Source organism: Bombus impatiens, unplaced genomic scaffold, assembly GCF_000188095.3.
Source record: "Bombus impatiens unplaced genomic scaffold, BIMP_2.2 scf_0121, whole genome shotgun sequence".
Taxonomy (NCBI): domain Eukaryota; kingdom Metazoa; phylum Arthropoda; class Insecta; order Hymenoptera; family Apidae; genus Bombus; species Bombus impatiens.
Window position 1 is genome coordinate 119,894 of NT_176540.1, and position 23,381 is coordinate 143,274.

The window sequence follows — 23,381 nt, forward strand, 5'->3', positions numbered from 1 at the left end:
GCCCGAGACTTCGATTCGATCGAAAGTCTCGCCTACAGCAAGGGCCGCCCTACAGGCTCTTCGGTCACCAAGGAACAGAATATCAGGCCCTCTTACTCCTCCTCCACCGATAACCAAGGATGTCGAAACCATCACTGGTGAGTGAGCAAATTCTCCTCGCAATTCTAACCAATTGCATTTTTCTCCAAATTTTCTTTACACGTCGTCTAGTAAGAGCTAATCCTTCTAACTTCTTCAAAAGACTAAAATCGTTTGGTCTGTTTGGTTTGTTTTAAAGGATGTAGGGACACTTTTGTGACCGACTGTACATACTTATCTTCGCTATCTCCATTTTTTTTTGTCTTTTTCTTTTCCCTCATTTTTCATAACTTTAATAATTCTTTATCGGATGATCGTTTATCGATAAACATTGAATCCGCGTAGTTCCGCTGTTTCTATGTTCTTTTATCGACGCTCACGTATTAACGATCTTAAGAAACTATTGTTTCAACGATATCTTCTTTTTCTTTTTACACAATCATTATCAATAATGCGCTATGATCAATGCGAGTAGCTGTTGTAGTAAGTACATAATGTTGCTTTTTGCTAGAAGGAATTAGGTAACCAACTTCTTTTTATTATTATTAAATGAATTGAAACTTGTTACTAATACACATGCGCGCGCGCACGCACGCACGCGCACACACCTTTTTCAATTCATTTAAACTGCTATGTACCCTGCAAGATGAACCACCATTTTTTGGGCATTTTCGATAGTAAGCCAGGAACATGTTTGAAACAAAAGGTAGTTTTTAGTCGGCACATTTGGGTATCAAGAATTTCTAAAAAATTTCTTTCAATGAAAAGTTAAGATTACCTGGACTTCGTTTAATGGCATCATATGTTTTGAGTAGTAGTTGGCATCAAGATGAATTGAATGACCTGCTATACTATGACCTTGAGACGATCTTGAATTCAGAATACCACCTATAATTACTAGAGAATTGGGGAATTTATGCCAATTTATGTTTTTATAAGCACATACATATTGTTTTGCATAGCATGTGATGCATTCTATGCATCCTTCCATCTCTAAGTCCGATAATTATCGCACATTGGTAAAATCTAAAACGAATCTGGAAATGTATATAGAAGTTACAAAACATTTACTGCAAGCATACATTTATTAATAGTAGAAAGTTAGTATACAGCAGTGGTCTTAAACATACATAGTTATTGCTAAAGATGATGGCATTAAATATGGTGACTTATTAATATAAGGGATGCTGTCGTCTGTTCATATAGAAATACATATATGCTTCCAGTAGATATATTGTAACATCTATATAATATATACTTTCAGATTCAAGTTTCAAATGTTAAATATTACAATTTGGGAATAATCGTGTTAACACACAAAATATATTCGTAAAAGTATACTTGTAACAAGTTTCTGCAAGCATTTAAATACTTTTGTGAGCTACTGTACTTACATATATACTAACGCTCATAAATACTCGGACGCTTTAATATAGTGCATTAGTACATCAATAACACGTGAACGTTAGTAAAATATATAAATTAATGAAAAAGTAATGATATGCGAGCAATACTTGCCATTTTTTTCTAAAGTCAACAAATAATACAATTTAATTATTTCTTTAAAATTTTATATTAAAATTTACACAATTCATCGACAGATCTACTGGTTTTAAATTTTAATCTTTATTGCCTGAATTAATCAGGATATAAGTTAAAAAAAGATATTCTTTTACCTGATATGTGTTCAGGAAATTAAGTAGATAATTTGGAACAATAAATACGTAGCTCTGTTACTAATTAAATAATTATACAGAAAACGGTATACCTCGCTGATTTCAATGACCTTGAAATATGTTGTCAAGGTGGACATTCTGAACAACTACATGCACATATATATAAATAATATTAAATTGTAGTAACCCAATTTATTATTTATTTCATAAGTGACTCAGTCTTGTGTTTATATCTTTTAATTACATTATTCAATTGTATTTTGTAATTGCATTTTAATTGCAATTACGAATTGTAGTTATTTTGCATAATTGTATTATTGTATAATTTATGGAGTAATTCAATCGTTATTCTATACAACTTTGGCTTGAAAATACGTAAACGATTTCTTAGATAGTCAATTGTTCAATTAGTAATAACGTTTAATTGTGCAACAAATTTTTAACAAAAAAGAGGTCCCCATTGTTTCTTAAATTCGATACGGTCATCTTTGTACATATTTTTAATAATATCTGCCACGGCTAGTACTAACAATTGTGCAGTTTCACCAAGCTTTTATCCTTTTCTCCATAATAAATTGCAAGCTGTCTTCTATCAAAACCTCTGCGTCATGCAGTGGCAATGCAATTTGGCATTCTTTCGTTTTCCTGACACGTTAAATTTGATCTAAATCTTGGTGTATTGATGTTAATTTTTGCTACCCTTAATTATGCAAAATAATTACACAAAATAAATCTATTTCGCAGATCGAACCATTTTTAAGAATTGCCAAATCGTAGAACCTAAACAAGTGTCCTGATATTAGTGTGACGTGAAGTAAAGACAATTTTTTACTAAAGATATATTTTGCAAATTATTTCATTATTTATATAAAAAAAAATTATCTACTTATACGAAAAAATCACCTATAACTTTTTTATTAATAATCTATTCGTATTTTATATTAAACAATTCAGATTTATTGGTATTAATTTGTGGATATTAATATTACTCTCCCAATTTGTTAACGTTAAATAATTCCATTTAAAAATAATATCTGATACTATGATATTATGCTCCCTCGAATCTATCAGTATTCAACAATTGTACAATTAAACATTATTGTATGAACAACTTCTTGTTCACGTATTTTCAACAGGGATCCAAAATAACAGCCATTTTAAATATTTTTTGGAGAAATGTCCGAGCAAAAATCAATTTCTATTTGAACGGAAATCGGTTATCGACAAATCTCGACAAAACAATTAAATGAACAAAAAATATTAATTTTTTATTTTTCTGATTAGGAATAATTATTATGAATGATAATTCATGATGGAATTTCTTTTGGCTACCAGTAAACATAATTGATGACGAAAATTTGATTTTGATTGTTAGTGACCAATATAAATGAACTGAATTTTTTTTTAATTATCACCAATCAATGTCTACGATCAAAATTTGACTATTGTCAGTTGTTATTAACATTACTTACTAATTAATATATTAATACAAGTGTTAATAAAAATATTGTACTACAATGTCTTTTATCGTATTCCTTGTTTCGTATATTTTTATATCGTGTTTTTTTTTTTTTAATAGAATATGTTTAAGCTTTAAAATGTATGTCTTTTTTATTTTGTCAATGAATATGTACTAATTATCGGTAATATTAATAGCAATTGACAATAGTCGAATGTAACTAAACAAAATTTTTATCGTGGGTACTGCTTGATGGTAACGAAAAATATTTTTCGTTATCGATAATGGTTATCGGTAACCAAAATACAATTCAGGTTATCGACAATGGTTATCGGTAACTAAAATTAAATTCCCGCGATCGATAATTATTGCCGGTTATCCAACAAACCTTTATCATTTGCAATGGTTATTCGTATTAAATATTTCTTTAATTAAAAATATTAACTCTTATACCATAACTTTTAAGATTTGTCTTATGACAATTATATTGTCTGATTTTCAACCTACAATAAATGATTCACATTTTTGGAAGAATAAGTGACTAGGTACTTAAATCGTCCTCTGTTATACAAAGCAACAAAATACAGAGATACTGCTGTATCCGAATATTATGTAACTGTACACGCTTCGAATTCTAATCTGGCAACGCGTTTTATGATATAAATGTATTCATAGTGCGTATCAATTCGGATACCGAATAATACGCTACATAGAACACACACCACCTACGGTGGTGTTCTATGTATACACTGTGTTCCGTTTAATCGGAGATCCTCAAGTATCTGGAAAAATTCTAGTGATACGAAAAATGTTTCGGACAAAACTTATATAACATCGAGGGTCACATATCATGCAACGACCTTGAAACGTTGTGTAAACGCGACATTAAAATTCGTAAACGGATACCCCATGTTTTACTACGTATTCTCGTAGCCGACACCCAGATGTTTTCGAAACATTGCAAGATAAACAATTAAACTCTGGAAACAAATAATCTTTTAAACTCAACATATGAGAAATTCGATACGAGCAATTACATAAAGTAACCGAGTCTGAGAATTGATCGACTACTTTGGACACGTTAGAAAATCACAATCTTGTGTTTCGGTAATACCGTGCCAGTAGCAGCGTTACGAGAAACGTCTTTATGCGCCGCGTGGTGCGCGTCGGTAACGTTAATGCCGGCGGCACATCGAATTTTAAAATTCATATCTCGCTAACGGGTGATGCAAACGACACGAGTGTCCAGTGTTTTGAAAACGTCTGTAAGTCAGCTATAAGAATATGTAACAAAAATGATGATTTTTGAATGAAAAATTTTACTGTCAATATTATTTTTTAATTTCAATATTATACTCAAATGTCAATATTTTATTTTAATGTTATATTTCAATGTCACCGGTTAAGTGTGTCTGCCTCGATACCATACAGCTTTTGTTCCGAACATCTTTTCGTATTTTTCCGAATATTTGAACGTTCCCGGTTACACAGAACGTACTGTATACAAGGTGTTTCTGGCATACAGAAACAGTGTAACTATAACTTCGTACCAAAAAAAGTTTGAGAAAAAATTTGCAAAGTTCCATTACGCTCATTTTTTTAACGGAAACTCGCTAATTTTTTATGGACCATTCGATGCATTTTTTATTTCTCAAGAAATATGAAGCTACTTCGCAAGATAAAGAAAGCGAAAACACAAGCATTCTACTTTGCGTTTCTCCTTGTTCCTCATATGCAAAGTTTCATTACAATATTTCTTAAACTAGCCATTTTTCGGTACCTGAATACATTTTTGTAGGAAATGACAAACGTATCAAACGGTGTACAGTAAAATATATAGCTTCATCCAAGAAAAAAAAAAAGGAACAAGATACATGACCTTGAAATCTTTCAAACATCTCTGCTTTCGGAAAAGAAACACGTACCACATGACGCATTACTCGAAATCATTCGATCTTTGCTAACGAAATTTTTCTTCCTCGGTTAAAATTAATTTTCTATGAAGAAAAAATTAATCTTCTACCGTCTGAACGCTATGGCTTGTCCTATAGTTACCGGAAATGCTACTACGTAATACACGATTCGAATGCCGAATACGAATGAAAACTGGCGGACCAAATTTGCACGATAATTCACGTAAAGCACGCGTGACATCGTACAGTATACAAACGGATTTCTCATGGAAATTAGTCATTAGCACCTAATATCCTGGGTAATGGAAATCCGGTTAGCGACGCGTGTGTCAACCACTTACCTGCGTTCTCAATTACGAACAGTACAGATGCAACTTTACGAATGACGCAATGTTCACAAGTCACAGAATAAGTTAGAATTCGCGGAAGCGAATGTCATGGGTGCGACAATTAGTTTTCCGACAGATCCTTCGCGATCGTTTCCCGCGTAAACACTTTCAGCACTCTGATACAATCACTGAATTGATCCGAGCAGACGAAGTTTCCACGTTCGATGAGGAGTTCTCGGGTGCGATTCATGCATGAAAGAAGTGCTCTAATCTTCTTGAACTCAAAGAAGCAACTATCCCCTCTGTTCTCGAGAACGAGTATTTTATGGTGGTCTGCGAACCTCCATGGCAAACGACATTCACCGCCGGCAAATGATGATTACTTCTCTCGGTCATTATCATCATCATTATCGTTACGATCATCATCATCATTATCATCATCATCACCATCATCATTATCCTCATCATCATCGTCATCATCATCATCATCATCATCATCATTGTTGCCGTTGTCATCGTCTACCACTTCTTCGTTATAGTCATCGTTCCATAGAGGCATTTCGACATCAAACTAGCATAAACGAATAATTTTCCTCGTTTAAGAAGAATAAACGAGATTTGCGAAGCTTCCTGTTTCCTGTAGGATATTCCTATAGAAAATCGGTAAAGCCATTGCAACTAAGTGAGAAATTCATCTTCTAAATCAATAAAATAGGAAAATAATTCGATTGAAATAACCGTAGCCAATTCGAAATCAATCGATACGAAATTAATTTACTGTTGTAAATTCACGGTTACCTGTTATCGGTAACGATAAACGTTTGCAACTTTTAAATACCATTGATCGATCGATAAAAATGTTTTTGTGATATTTTTATAATATTATTTATATATTTATCATGTGGTGGGCAAAAGAAAGTTTAGAAAATAAAAAGCATAAAACGACATGGTAATTTTGCGAGATGAATTTATATGTAACTAGCAGTCTGTGCATATTTATGCAATTTCACGTTTTTATCGGGATTATTAAAAAAACAAAATGGAAATTTGTTTCGTCTATCGAATATCACAGTAGGTGTCGTTTTAAATATCGCGTATGTTCTTATATATTATACGCACTCCCGAGAATTTTGGGATCTTAAATTTCCCACAAAGACGCGTAAACATCCGCAGTCGACTAATAAGAGCAACAAACAAGTACAGCGTACGTATACTGCAGAGTAGATGATCGTTATCGATATGGCAGGAAATGTTCGGTAACAAAAGTTACTAAAATCCATAGTGTATCAATTTTAAGCTTCCTTTCATTTGCTATTGTACCTACATTTAACTATATATACGTATATATGTACGTCAAACGAACGGTGAGGAACGATCCCTTGCGAAAAAATAGGAAAGAAATATAGAATATTATTTTTTCATCTTTCTTTTAGACTTTTTCTATTTTTTTTCTTTTTTAACGATCATTTATTTGATATTAGTCTTTAGCTACATCAATGAGAATGAATGAGATCTCATTCTACTCTCTTTCTACTCGTTACTAATACGCAACCGGTATACAAATTATATAATACAAGTATATAATGATATATAATAAAATATAATACAAATTTCGTATAGTGTGTGTTGCATGTGGTGTGTAATTGTGTTTGTAATTATACTAATATATAGTATTCGTGTACATGTTGCTGTTTAGTTTTGTTTTTTGTGTCAGTCTTATGGAGAAATACGTGATAATATACAGAGTGTCTCCGAAAGTATGGTACGAGCGGTCGGGTGGTGATTCTAGGTGGAGAAATAATAAAAAATAAGTCGAGAAAGGAGAATAACATTTTTTCGTTCAACGTTTCGTTTCCGAGAAAAATGAGTCTGAAAACCTATCAGGTTACCCGTGTATTTTAAATGCAAGTTTCGAATTACGAGATCTCTGTCTCTCCTCGCACCTATATTACTAAATATCATTCTCTATTACTATATATAGTCCTGGTAAACGTCCTGGTGTGCTTCCTGCCATTGCCGTTATCTCGGTATCTTATCTCCGCGATATCGATTGTTACTTTCGCCATATTCTTTGTTTAATTTGAATGGTTTCATAAATAAGGACAAGATTCGTAATTTTTGAGGATCATTTTATCAACGTGGAAGCAAATGCACGGAGTGCGTGCGGAAACAAGTGAAAAATGTGGATTGAAGTGGTTTCGTTTAAGGCTTCATTCCGAAGAAAATAGAGTATGAACACGTTTAATTAAGAACTGGGCTAGCGCACGTCTACCATCAAGCTTTTGATTTATTTTCCTCGGAAACGAAGCGTCTGGTGCAAAAACTTCATTTTACATTTTCGACTTATTTTCGCTCGTACAACAACTTCCTACCGGTTATTTGTTCCTGTCCAATCCGCCATTAGCCACGTTCAATTATACTTGATTATACATAAATTTGCAAACTGGATCTTCTCGAAAATGAAGCTTCGTAGAAAACACGTCGTTCCATATCTTCGACTTATTTTTTCATATGGTTTTACCTGCTGTCGGTTTGTGCGCCAGTTCCATGACACCCTATATAACACATACAGTATGTAATATACCGTGTTGTGAATAATTATAGCATCAAACATGTTTTTCGCGTTATTTCTTGAAAATAAAAAAAAAAGAAAAAATCGTGTGCGGATATGGGCGTCGTAGTTAAGAGAAATTGTTTTCGTAAGTAGTAAAATTTAAATAGTAAATTAAAGGATATCGGGAGATGTTACGTGACGAATTATTGCCTTTGATAATCGAAATAGAGAACGAAAAAATAATTTTTGAAATAAACGACGCTGCTATTCGTATAGCCGCGAGTATAAAAAAAAAGTGGCTTCGAGATTTCTGAATAGAATTATTCCCATGGCCAGCATCGATTCTTCATCTGAACGTTATCGACAACCTGTGTGGAATTCTAGCGAGAGAAGTTTACGATCAGAAGTAGCTATAAAAAATATTGTTGAACTTAAAAAAACGAATAAAATCCGCGTGTACGAGAAATTTATTCAAAACGAAACATCATATAAGTTAGTGGATGACGTACCTAACAAATGAATAGAAGCAATCAAAAATAAAGGAATAAAGTAAAAACAAAAAAAAAATAAGAAAAAAATATCGAATGAGGACGTAAGAAAATTTATATTGAGTTTATATTTCTTTCACAATCAAAAACACAATTTCCAGAGAAAATTTCATTTTTACCGGATTTGAAAAAAAGAACCTTTTTTCGTTTTTGTTTTTTTATTATAACATAAAATTATATAAATTTGTTTTGTCAAAATAGTTTCGTCAACGTTTGTTTTAATATTATGAACGATAGGATTGAGTTTCTAATTATTCAGTGCACTGTATGCCTACATTAAACTGTTTCTCCAATTGTTTCCGCTTTTGTGTAGTTTCTACAACCGCTGCTTAACTTACCATTATTGTTACTCAGTCAATGTGCAATATGTCCTTTATCTGTATTGTCTTGTATATTTACGTGGAAAGGGAAAATTGTGCTGAGAAATCCTTCTTCATCTTCAATTTTACACCTTTTTTCTTCTTCTCTACCTGTTTGTGTATGCTGCTTACATATTATATGTTATGAGGTGCCATAATCCTGTCAGCTAAATAATTAATGAAGCTAAACGTTTAGTTTCTCTTAGTTATTTTACTTTGCTACTTGTACAATACATATTATACAATTTATTGTGAATTGCTAATTATTGTATAATGCTGAACATTTTGTTCTTAGTTATTTTACTTTCTTACTTGTACAATATATACTATACAAAGCAATAATATTACATATAATATGTATTATATATATCACTGTGTATAATGTATATTGTACAAGTACATTGTACTGTACAATACATGTTATGCAATTTATTGTATATTATACAATATTATTCTATATATATTTATATATATTTATGTCAAACTGGAGAGAAATGTCTAATCTAAACATGACATTTAAACTATAGCTTGGAACAATGTTCAGGACAACTAGAACAATCTACAGCAATTTTTAAATATTCCATTATAAAAAAATGGTCTGGTTAATAATTCACTTTTTTGACGTTGTTCCTGTAATCTTTAGAAACAGATGATTATTTCTTTGGAGCAAACGTGTGGAGCAGTTTGGAACAACAATAAAAAGTTTAAAATGTAAAAAATTGGAGGCTAACTTGATACAAACCACTTAAACTAAAATATCAATCCACAAAAGCTACAGAAAATTTCAAACAATACCAATTATTCTATCAATTATTAAATAAGCTGTCAAAAAATATCGCATTGGGTTGAACAGAAAGTTCATTGCGTTTCTCGTAGCCAGATGAACCTAACCTTAAACAATGGCTGTTAACCTCGATTTAATTTAATTGTAACCAAGTATCATACATAATCAGTTAGCAGTAGGCTGTAGAGTGGAAAACAAACATTTTCCCAAATATTTGTTTCTCGTTGGCGTGGCACCAGCTCAAACATGGTTCACCACATAAGTTCACAACATAAGACTACACGTGTCAAACGTCACGTAACAAATATCCGTGCAACTTAAATAGGATGTTCTACCCCATCTACCATATTCTCGCGATCTTCCACGCCACGCTATTACTCATTGCGCTCGTTACAAAACTAGCTCGACGATTAGAACTCGTCTGTTTTGGGGAACCGAGCGATTATACGCCAATAGAATAACGACATCACCACAAGCATAACGAAAAGTCATCGAAAGGTTAAACGCGTGCGTCGATGGTAAACAATAGACGTAGGGGTAACAAGATATGCTTCGGTTGGCCGTAAAAACGAAACGATCTTACCGTTCAACCCGATAACACAACGAGAAGAAAGAAGCTACAGCCAATGGAAATAAAACAACTTTATTTATTTATTTATTTCAATTAAAATCTCCACACATTTGCTTCATTGCGAGTTGTAATAAAAATACTATAAATAAATAAATTGCTTCAAAATAATATTGTCAATAGTATCGATCGTTTGAAATTTTCTCTATCAGGCAAAGCTTTAGATTTAACGCGGCCGTGATAGTACTGACATATTTGCTTCGCACATATCCGCCATACTTGATAAGTGTAGTTTCTGGTTTTCGATGTAGCTGGAACATTTAAATTCGCCCACTGACGTAAGTTATGACGACCATTCACCTAAGCAGTGCTCCAAGCATTTGAAGCAGGTGTACGGTGTTTCGAATCAGCTGACGAGATAATTTTACGATTCTGACGGTGATGCCGAAATAACTAACGTACTTCGTTGCGTGGCTCTAAAAATAACCGACCTATAAAGGGTCGGTCATTTTACGCTCTCCTACTTTAGCGTTCATTTGTCTAATGCTGAATATAATACCGATAAAGTAGATTACGGTTCTTTATGCAAGGTAATGTTTTCACGAGCACGATTAAAATGGTGGAACCTAGGCTGATATTTCATTTTCCTGTATATATTTAAGTATATTTAAGTATAAAAATATTATACTTAATATTTATATTTAAGTATAAGAAGTGCTATGTTGTAATGTTATTTGGATGTTCTGTCTGTTTTTGCAATGTTGCGTGCATTTTATGTATTTTGGTATTTTTAAACTTTTCATAAGATTCCGTCGATAACAAGCTGGTAAATTAATTAACGTGGACCGATTCGAATATTTTCACAATTTTCTATGTTGATCGATCTATCGCGTAGATGTGTTGGAAAACAAGGAAAAGATGTTACGAAAGATTCGCAGAATCGAATTTTCCCAGAACAGTGTTCTGTTATTTAGCTCGTAAACTTCATTAGAATTAAATGAAAATTAATTGAACATTACAAAAATTCGTAACATAGAAACGAAATGAAAAATATACGAGTTGCTGTAGGAATAGTTATTTGCAAAAATTATATTTATCCCGTGGGAACGTCATCGGTTCTAGAGCTTAAAAATTCGTCGACCCGATTCGGGAGGTTTTTATTTTAGCTGGTAAATTTCGGTAAATTCAACCGTTAGCAAAATGGAATTACTGCGAGGTGCGAGATAATAAAAAAATAATGATAGCGAGTAAAATTTATAGAAATCGATGTTTTTCGATCAACCTATTCAGGGTTCCTAAAGAAACAAGATTGGCCACGAGCCAATAGATTTGTGCTATTTTGTTCGGTCTGTTCGAGCACTAAGTTCTCACTCGACTCGCGAATCCGTCTGATCGTTTCCTTCACTCTGCAGAATTTCAATTTCACCAATTCTACTTTTTAATAAGAACTCGTTGCAAATTTAACTATTGGTGATATCATAAATTTTGTGAGAAATTTTAATGTTATATTTTTTGACTAGAAGAAGTGTCCTGTGAAATTATAAATAACAATTACCGTATAAATAAATTAGAGATATGACATAAAAGACGTGTGCTCATCGCCTCTTTCAATGCAGCATAATGTCATTTGAACGTTCGTAACGTTATATCGACTGCGAAAAGTCAATTACATTGACATTACGAACATCTGTTGGTCATTTTTCTCGGTTTCTCCTTCATTTTCTTCCTTTTTGCACTTCTTGATACCGAAAAATAAGGTTGTAAACTCATTCGGTATTGTAAAGCTTTTTATTTAGTGTTTACGTAGTCATGCACTTTATGTGCCAAATATAAAGCATATCTAACAGGTTGTAATATATACATAAAAAGAAATTAAAGCTACGTATCCACTGACGATAAATACATGTGGATAAGTGAACAGTAATATTACACGAGTGAAAAAATATTCTAAACATAATTAAGCATTGAAGTGATTGTGTTCAGAAAGATAGAGCGGTTCGTGTCTAAAATGAGTTAGAATTAAGGATTATGTACTTAAGAAGTGCTGAGTCTAGTCGGCCCAGTGGCCCTGCGAGACTTAAAAAAATCCTGGAAAAGAAGGAAAGCATTCTTAACAAATGGAGAAACGGTACGATTCTTTACCAGGCAGTCTTTCCACTTTCTAATTTACGTTCAAACCGTATTGTTTTATTCAGTTCTGAGCTGCGTATTTTGTTTCGTTAAATCTCGAATGTCTTCGTTGTTCGGTTCACGATTATCTATGTACATAATGTGAATAGAGCTTTGTTATCGACAGAGACCGACTTTGTGTTTTGCTTTGTATTGTGTTCACACTACTAGGTGGCAGCACCGGCAACATTACATAAACCTATACGGTTTTCAAAAGTCAGAGTATTTTACGACTTAAACGCTTATTTTCGTTTGCCGGGAAATGAAGAGCTTCCCTTCGATTATATAATTTTGTATCTTTAAATAATTTTCCTTGAGAAATAACACTTAAAATACTTTTCAACAAATAGGAAATGAATACGAAAATTCTAACTATGTATGACTCTTACGTGGCATGACGTTGAATTGATATTTAAAGTACGATGGATAAAAGAATACGTATTTACATATATAAAATTTGCAATTGACTGTTATTGATAAATCACGTATATATAATTTTTCTGAAATTATTGAAAATATAAGTTCAATAAGTTTTTTTTTTATTCATTTGACGGTATTCACGATTAATTCCTCGAGGGAAATATTTAATAAATGTAACGTATATATTAAAATCAGTTCTTCATATACAATCAAATTTGTACACATTGCCTAGAAATGGGAAGCGATGCCATATTTGATATATCGTAGTATATGTATTAGTAAATCTGAAAAAAAATGCAATTTGACATTTATTACAATTAATTAACGTAAGTCATGTTTATGCGTATAGCGTCTGTATTAGCAATTAGTAAAGCATCTTGTAGAAAGTTGTACACTTATACCAGCGTTGCAATCTTTTTGGAATATGTACTTAAATATCTTATAAATATGTATACCAAAGTATCCCTGGAAATATGTAAAAACGTTTGCGAATAGGAATAATTCTAACTTTACAATTCCTCGCATTTAGCTTCGCTAGAGGAAATGAAAAGTAATTAATAACTTCTTTTACGTAGAAATGTGTGGTAATAGGTTATGTTCATGAAAATATATACAAGGTGTCTCATTTTTATCCCGCCAAATTGTATGATCAAAAATAAGAAAAACTGTTATACAAAGGTAAGATCGTAAACGTTTTATCACAAAGTGACAACAACAATACGAAAATTATAAGTGACTGGATTCTCGTTCGATCGATTGATCATGTTTACTGAAGTTGTTGTTCTAATAAATACAAAATTTACATCCGTTTCCATGCAGTATCAGACAGATATAATTTCGATATTGTTGTTATAACTTTGTAAGAAAACATTTATGATCCTATGCTTGTATAACACACCTTTTTTATTTTTAATTATACAACATTCTTTTTTAATATCCATTTTACGTTTACAACTGGCTCTGTTGTGCCAACCAGCAGATAACCGTACAATATATTATTACAACATAATAAGCAAACAAAAATAATATTTACGCATACAAAAACCTATTTGATCATACTATTAATTTTGATAAGAGAATTATTATGTTACTAATTTATGACGACACATTCGATCGATTGTTAAAAGAAATAAATCGAAATTTTCAAAAAGTGGATCAGAATTTTGTGTCGAATCGTACTTTACGATGATATATCAATCGCAACAAGTTTTCAAGCTGAGCTGACAATTCGTTTCTGAGAGATACGGCAGGTGATAAATATGAAAATTCATTAACGCGACAGCTCATACGTTTCGACGTACGTTTATGTCAGTCTGGTAATTAACAAGATTATTGCCAGAGGTTTTGCCGATTGCTTACAACGAATTTGAACTCAGGTTTACAAAATTCATATGACCGATTCAATATAGCGGGTGATATATTTAAAAAAAAACACCTGCTACAGGGTTATTTATTTTTCTTGATTTTGTTCCTTGGAAATGACGATGAATACGTTACGTATATGAGCATTGGGTATGTACATGAATCACATAATATTGCCATATCCAAGGAACCGTACAATTGGTATAGTGTGACTGCAATAGCCAACAGTCGGAAAGTTATCACTTTAGCGTGTGTAGTAATATTCTGCGATTAATTTTCGTCTGGTTTTAACTTTACCGACAAGTATAATTTTCAAATAAGCTGTTTCAAACAAGCTTTCCGTTATAATAAAATAAATCATTATTAAAATAGTAAGTAATTATTATAACTAGAGTAATTACTATTAAAATTATTATTGTTATTAAATATTGCTTTAAGTTTGAAAACTCCCTTTATAACTTTTTAACATCAGAGTTCTTTGAATGAAAGTTTTATGAATGTTAGGATATTTTTTGGCATATTATTTGGATCGCTATGTTGAATCGGTCATTGTGAATTTTGAAAATCTAAGTTCGAGTTCGTTGTTAGCAATCGGCTAAAGATCTGGCAACAATTTCTTAAATATAGAAGTCTGTAGGTTGAAGCGTATGATCAGCTGATGTGGTTAATGAATCTTCATGTTTGTAACTTTCTATGTTTGACAAATTAATAGTCAATTCAACTTGACAATTTCATTTCATCATTAGGCACTATGTTTCATACCAAAATCGTGAGACTAAAAACTTGCAATTTTTTGGTCACCCTTTATCGGAAATGTAGAAATTTTCACTTACTTGAAATTTGAAAATGCTCCAGTTTATTTGAAATTTGAAAATGTTCAAGATTATTTAAAATTTGAAAGTGCTCAAACTTGCTTGATATTTGAAAATGTTCCAGCTTATTTGAAACTTGAAAACGCTCAAACTCGCTTGAAAGTTGAAAATGTTCAAGCTTACTTAAAATTTGAAAATGCTCAAACTTACTTGAAATTTGAGAATGCTCAAACTTACTTGAAACTTGAAAGCGCTCAAACTCACTTGAAATTTGAAAGCGCTCAAACTTACTTGAAACTTGAAAGTGCTCGAAGTTACTTGAAACTCGAAAGCGCTCAAGCTCACTTGAAATTTGAAAATGTTCAAACTTACTTGAAATTTGTAAATGTTCAGACTTATTTGAAACTTGAAAATGTTGAAGCATCTGTGAAATTTGACGTATTTGAGATTTTAAAATGCTCAAACTTACTTGAAATTTGAAAATGCTCAAACTTACTTGAAACTTGACATGTTCAAACTTGTTCGAAACTTGAAAATGTTCAAACTTGTTCGAAATTTGCAAATGTTCAAACTTACTTGAAACTTGAAAACGCTCAAACTTACTTGAAATTTGAAAATGTTCAAACTTATTTGAAACTTGAAAACGCTCGACCTTACTTGAGACTTAAAAATGTTCAAACTTATTCGAAATTTGAAAATGTTCCAGCTTATTTGAAATTTGAAAATGTTCCAGCTTATTTGAAATTTGAAAATGTTCCAGCTTATTTGAAATTTGAAAATGTTCCAGCTTATTTGAAATTTGAAAATGTTCCAGCTTATTTGAAATTTGAAAATGTTCCAGCTTATTTGAAATTTGAAAATGTTCCAGCTTATTTGAAATTTGAAAATGTTCCAGCTTATTTGAAATTTGAAAATGTTCCAGCTTATTTGAAATTTGAAAATGTTCCAGCTTATTTGAAATTTGAAAATGTTCCAGCTTATTTGAAATTTGAAAATGTTCCAGCTTATTTGAAATTTGAAAATGTTCCAGCTTATTTGAAATTTGAAAATGTTCCAGCTTATTTGAAATTTGAAAATGTTCCAGCTTATTTGAAATTTGAAAATGTTCCAGCTTATTTGAAATTTGAAAATGTTCCAGCTTATTTGAAATTTGAAAATGTTCCAGCTTATTTGAAATTTGAAAATGTTCCAGCTTATTTGAAATTTGAAAATGTTCCAGCTTATTTGAAATTTGAAAATGTTCCAGCTTATTTGAAATTTGAAAATGTTCAAACTTATTCGAAATTTGAAAATGTTCCAGCTTATTTGAAATTTGAAAATGTTCAAGCTTATTCGACATTCGAAAATTTTCAGATTCATTTGAAATTTAAAAATTTGCTTCGATATTGTTTGATATTGTACAAAGAAATATAACATAGCTAAACTTAAATAATCACAATTACATGAACTTAAATCATAGAAGAAAAATGTTTCTTTTCTACCTAGAAGTCTCTGCACCTAACTTTCTCTTAAATTCACTTCATTTCTTCCAAATTATCAACAAATACATATTTAGAGTAGTTCGATTATTCAAACGTATCATCTAATTATAATGCCAATTTAAAAGCAAAAATTTCATAGAAACAGTATTAAAAAATGTCTTTCTATTCTAATTGCTAAACCGTATTGAAAAATAATGTTGCTTTATATACGAATAAAAAATCACTGAAGAAATCGTGCGCTCTATTAAATGCGTGCATTATTGCCAGCAAGCATGATTGCCTATCAGATTGAGTGTTGGTATAAGTGGTTTTGTATTTCTAGTTAATTTAGCTTGACAGTATGCAGTAGAATCGATTACATCAGTGTTTCTCATAGTGATCGTTAGACAATGAGAATTGTTCTATTACAACGCAATTTGATTTCTTTCACCATATATATCATATGCTTTCAATTTAACGAACTTGGATAATTTAGTAATTAATAAACTTCACTGCTGACGATTAAGATAATTAACCACGATAATGTTCCCTTCTTTTTTTCTTCTCTTTCTTTTTTTTCCTTTTTTTCTTTTCTTTATCGCATGATAATCTCAAACAATCTGATGGAATAATTCATAACGAGACAAATTTGAGAACACTTTTTCGAGTAATGCCACACCAATTAAGTGTAGCTTGTTAGATCTTGTCGTATTAAATCAGCATATTAGACCCTGTCTTTGTAAGCATACGTATCACGGTTCGATGATCCCGCTATGAGAAATTAAAAGGATCGTATAGAAAATACATACTTTCCAGCTGCATTGTCGTAATTACTTTTCGAGAGAAAATTCCATGCAATTGATTTCATAAACGCATTGTAAAACACGTGTAAAACGTCTGAGACTTCCAAGCAGATGTGCATTGCAGAAGCTGCAGAAAATAATTTCGTTTGCAGCTAATCTTACACGTGAAACACGTGTACTATATTTTATTTGTAATAATAGATACGTAGAAATTGTTAAACTATATTGTTCTGTATCGTTTCAAATGTTAAGTGACAATTAATTATTCAGCTTTATCAGAGACATGCACGTAACGTATTGGATGACTGAGGATCGTAGTGGTGTAAGTGAATTCACTGGTTTCTTCGTAAAATAGCGTGCAACGTTCATTGTTACCAGAAATTTATCGTACGTTCTCAGAGCACGAAAACGTATCGTGGAAGAAAGTAAAACTGTAACATCGTTAATTACGAGGAGACGATGTTTGTAGGATTTGAAATGCTAAATTCTAATTCTCAGAATCTCTTGACTTACACTGCCATGATTTTTAACGCTCCAATGATACGCGCGTCTGTGATAGGAAAAGCAAATTGCTATAAATAAGGTGTACAGTAAGTTAGAGGTAAAATTTTAGGATTTCTTACAATTCGATTGGTTGTTCAATATAAATGTTAAGTACGACTGTTAAAAGTGATTTGATCGAGTGATAAGAGTAAAATATAATTACGAAATTAACTGTATTGTAGAGGTATGCAGTGGAGCTGAACTGCCAGAAGTTGAGATCATCAGTTTGCTAGAAGAACAGATACCTCGATACCGCCTGCGAGCCGATACTCTCACTCAATTTCAAGGTAAATATGAACACATTATATGTAAATATAATTCATTGCACATAAATATAATTTATCATATTAAATGTAAATATAAATACATAAAGAGAAATGGAAGTACGATGGAACCTCCAGTATCCTAATTTAGTCAGCAGATGACTAAATCTGTTTTTATCATTATCATTCTGTATTTCAAAATCATCAAAATGAGAAAGGACACGGTATAAAGCAAATGTAATACATCCTTTGAATTATTATAAATTATTGAATTAATTCAATTAAAATCAAAATTGAATGTAATTTAATTAGATGAATTTAATCATTTGTGGATTCTACATCTTCTTTACTGGTGAAACAAATTTTGTTAATATTGGCTTCAATGGAAAGTTCGTCTCGTTTTTATGGCTAAACTGTAGGACGTGTTTTCTCTTTTACGTCTACCATTTTCGATGTCTTCTCGTCATCCTTTTGATAACTTCGCTATTCTATTGGCGTCGAATCGCTTAGTCTTCCGAGAAAAAGAATAGTTCCAATTTGTTTTTCCAGTCTTCCAAAGTAAGTGATAATTTGAGCGTGCAAAATCGCGAGAATATGGTAGATGGCGCAGTCGAGTTGTATCAATATTTGTCGTGTGACGTTTGACACATATAGTTTTCCGTTGCCTCGACGAAGCATGTTTCAATTCGTGCCAGGTCATCAAAAATCAAGGGCTTTGGAAAATGTTTGTTTTACACTGTACAGTTGACTATCAATTAATCATCAATATCGAGTTGAATCAATTGAATGGTAATTAAAAGCTATTGCTTAAACTTTTGAATTGTCTTGATGAACTATGTTTAAATTGATGACAGGCCAACAAAAAAAAGACATTGGAAAATGTTCGTTTAACATTCAACAGTTGATTATCAATTAATCATCAACATCGAGTGTAATCAATTGAATGGTAATTAAAAGCTATTGCTTAAACTTTTACATTGTCTTGATGAACTATGTTTAAATTGATGACAGGCCAACAAAAAAAAAGACATTGGAAAATGTTTGTTTAACATTCAACAGTTGATTATCAATTAATCATCAATATCGGGTTAAATCAATTGACTTGTAATTAAAAGCTATTGCTTAAACTTTTGAATTGTCTTGATGAACTATGTTTAAATTGATGACAGGCCAACAAAAAAAAAGACATTGGAAAATGTTTGTTTAACATTCAACAGTTGATTATCAATTAATCATCAATATCGACTGTAATCAATTGAATTGTAATTAAGAGCTATTGCTTAAACTCTTACATTGTCTTGATGAACTATGTTTGAACTGGAGCCTGGCTAACAAAAAAAAGACATTGGAAAATGTTTGTTTAATATTCAACAGTTGATTATCAATTAACCATCAATATCGGGTTAAATCAATTGACTTGTAATTAAAAGCTATTGCTTAAACTTTTGAATTGTCTTAATGAATTGATGGCAGGCCAACGAAAAAAAAGACATCGGAAAATGTTTGTTTTACGCTGTACAATTGACTATCAATTAATCATCAATATCGGGTTAAATTAATTAAATTTTGGTTAAAAGCTATTGGTTGAACTATTGCATTCTCTTGATGAACTATGTTTGAACTGGTGCCTGGCCAACAAAACCAAAAAAAGATATCGGAAAAATGTTTATTTAATATTCAACAGTTGACTATCAATTAATCATCAATATCGGGTAAATCAATTGAATTGTGGTTAAAAGCTATTGCTTAAACTCTTGCATTGTCTTAATGAACTATGTCTGAATCAATGGCAGGCCAACAAAAGACAAGGACTTCGGAAAATGTTTGTTTTACACTGTACAGTTGACTATCAATTAATCATCAATATCGAGGTAAATTAATTAAATTGTGGTTAAAAGCTATTGGTTGAACTATTGCATTCTCTTGATGAACTATGTTTGAACTGGTGCCTGGCCAACAAAACCAAAAAAAGATATCGGAAAAATGTTTATTTAATATTCAACAGTTGACTATCAATTAATCATCAATGTCGGGTTAAATTAATTAAATTGTAATTAAAAGCTGTTGCTTAAATTTTTGAATTGTCTTAATGAACTATGTTTGAATCAATGGCAGGCCATCAAAAAACAAGGACTTCGGAAAATGTTTGTTTTACACTGTACAGTTGACTATCAATTAATCACCAATGTCGGGTTAAATTAATTAAATTGTAATTAAAAGCTATTGCTTAAATTTTTGAATTGTCTTGATGAACTATGTTTGAATCAATGGCAGGCCATCAAAAAACAAGGACTTCGGAAAATGTTTGTTTTACACTGTACAGTTGACTATCAATTAATCATCAATATCGAGTTGAATCAATTGAATGGTAATTAAAAGCTATTGCTTAAACTTTTACATTGTCTTGATGAACTATGTTTAAATTGATGACAGGCCAACAAAAAAAAAGACATTGGAAAATGTTTGTTTAACATTCAACAGTTGATTATCAATTAATCATCAACATCGAGTGTAATCAATTGAATGGTAATTAAAAGCTATTGCTTAAACTTTTACATTGTCTTGATGAACTATGTTTAAATTGATGACAGGCCAACAAAAAAAAAGACATTGGAAAATGTTTGTTTAACATTCAACAGTTGATTATCAATTAATCATCAATATCAGGTAAATCAATTGACTTGTAATTAAAAGCTATTGCTTAAATTTTTGAATTGTCTTGATGAACTATGTTTGAATCAATGGCAGGCCATCAAAAAACAAGGTCTTCGGAAAATGTTTGTTTTACACTCAACACTGTTAATTAATCAATACTAGTTTCTACCAATCTTATTGAGGTTGATAGCTGTTGTTCAAACTGAGGTCCATTTCGCTACGAAAAACGGAACGAACTTTCTGTTCAAGCCAATACATTGCACTGCTTTGAATTATATTCTGTTTGTGTCTCAAACCATCCACGGTTCCTCTCTCCAACGCCATAAACAATTTAAAACAAGAAGGCGTCGTCTTCTGCTTTCACTGTGATCTTCTTTTTCTCAACACGAAGACTTATTCGACTTATCAGTCGACGAAGATATTTATCGAAATTCCGAAACTTTTTCTCACAATACATATCTAGATACTGGTATTTCTTTATTGCTGATTTACCACAATTACTATAAAACAGCACAGCATAGGTATTTATTTTTCATATGGATTAATGTTTTCCTACTTGTCGGAACATCTGAGTAATTTTTAATTACACGTTTCTGTTTTTCACGTCATTAATTATCAATCTTTTAAGGTCGTAGATTTCTGCAACTTTTCCACCACTTCCACGCCTTTTTCTAATTTCTCATGTATCTCTTCTTTCCTTTCCACGCTTCTTACCACACGTTTCCTCTTTGATGTCATTAGACACGAGATATTAACGCGTACAACATTACCTTCGTATCAAAATAATAGGAAAGTAATATGAAATTACAGAAGACACACGTAAGTGTCCTTTGCCACACAAGCGAAAAATTTTTGGGTAGTGGAATGTTCGAATTCGAATAGAACATTCGACTAATGCAGGTTCCAATGTAATACAAGAGAAGTATCATACAGGGTGGCCTGTATCTTTTCGTACAAATTTCTCCACTGTGTTTTATCCCATTCGCAACCGTCGCAGTGTCGAACTGACTCAAACTGCATACAGTGGATGAACGTAACGTGTCAAGTCGCTCGGTGTGTTTCACAAGACGTGTGCTATTTCTGCATCCGCCTCGAGTGTCTAATTATTTTGTCACGAGCCCTCGTTCATCATTTAGTGATAGTATATTAATTTCTTCCAATCTTTCCATTTCTATTTCTTGAAATATTTATTCTATTTAACACTCCCTCGTGTCCTTCGATTCTACGCCATACGATCTCCACTGATATCCACTTTTCAATTTTCATTTTTGACGCCACAATGTCCGTCACAAGATTCTCTTCACTTGCTTCAACAATTCCACTTCCTGTTCTATTTTCACTGAATGTGACCCATTGAATATGACAGATTACGTACGGTCAGGTTGCATGTGTATGTTCCTCTTACACAGCTCCATCGTCAGGTTCGCTGTTGTCGTTATAAGAAACAGGTCATGCAATTAAAGCCGCGATGAAAATGTGTCAGAGTGATGATTTAGTACTAGCAGCATGTGACCGGTCAAAATATCTCACTCGAAGCTTGACGTACTGCTACGTCGTCGGTGACAACCACCTAATTTGATTTTGACGTAGCGGTACGTTATCGGTTGTGAATCGATTAACCGTTTGAGTTCCAAGCAGTGCTGTTCAGATTTTGTGTGGAAAAGTCCCAGTACGTTTGAACGCTATGGACGACTGACGGTGTTTCGTATTTCATTGTTATCTTCTCGTTATAACGGATCTCACTGTAGATTTAAAAAAAAAATTTTTTATTCTATATTTTCGACTTCTTTTTTCGCGTAGAATCACCCCCTTTCCGCTTGTATCACCAGTTACCAATCACCCTGTATAATAACGTAGATGTATCTCATAAAATAACAAACTTTTTTCCTGGAACTCAAACGGTTAACACGTTGAATGCCACGTGGATCACCGGTGGCCCACACACCAAGATTAGCGGAAATACATAATTTGAACAAATGTCAATAGTTATAAATGTTGTACTATTGCCATCGTTACTACAATGGTGTGACGAAATTAATGCAGTATAAAACATATAAAAATAGTTCTATTTATACATGAAATATAGATCTATCATGTGCGCCCCCCATCAATGGCTGTCGAACATGGAAAACCCCGCTTTTTCCGTGTTTTACCTTAATGAACAATAACTCTAAGCAACGTTTCCACTTGAAAGACCTTTGATGGCAATTAAGAGCCTTGAAAGTAAAGTAACAGATGCTAAATCTTGTGACGGTCGTTTGGGATTATTGCAGGTCCGAATAAGTATGACCGAGGGATGGATTATGGTTTGTGGTAGGTCTCGGGACGAAGCAACATAGAACAATTATTTAGCAACGCGAAGAAACAATATGAGACAATTGATAATCGCAAAAAATAAGTGAATCGAGCGAGATTGCACTACAGCCCGATGGGGGTCACCGGTGACCCCAGTGAAATAAAATCAGTGATGATTATACACCGTAACGTATCTCTTGTAGGTAATATTTCAACATTATATGTATCGCAAAATAAAAAATTCATCGTGGCGCCACGGCCAAACCTTGTATTGAGCTGGCAACTAAGTGATTGCGGATTTTATCATTAGGTAGTATTGACAAAATCCGCA

The 23,381-nt window shown here is 32.3% G+C and overlaps 1 protein-coding gene across 2 annotated transcripts in view; it reads left to right on the top strand.

Annotated features, from left to right (window-relative positions):
• Positions 1-23,381, top strand: part of LOC100745163 (trafficking kinesin-binding protein milt) — a 102,987-nt gene that overhangs the window by 15,440 nt on the left and 64,166 nt on the right. Inside the window, exons 3-4 of one of the 2 annotated variants that reach the window (XM_012381063.3) lie at positions 1-137; positions 18,020-18,124. In XM_012381063.3, the coding sequence (XP_012236486.1) occupies positions 1-137; positions 18,020-18,124 (242 nt within the window). Of the gene's footprint in view, positions 138-12,378; positions 12,397-18,019; positions 18,125-23,381 lie in introns of those variants that run through there. The other variant, XM_012381065.3, reaches the window with a different exon arrangement.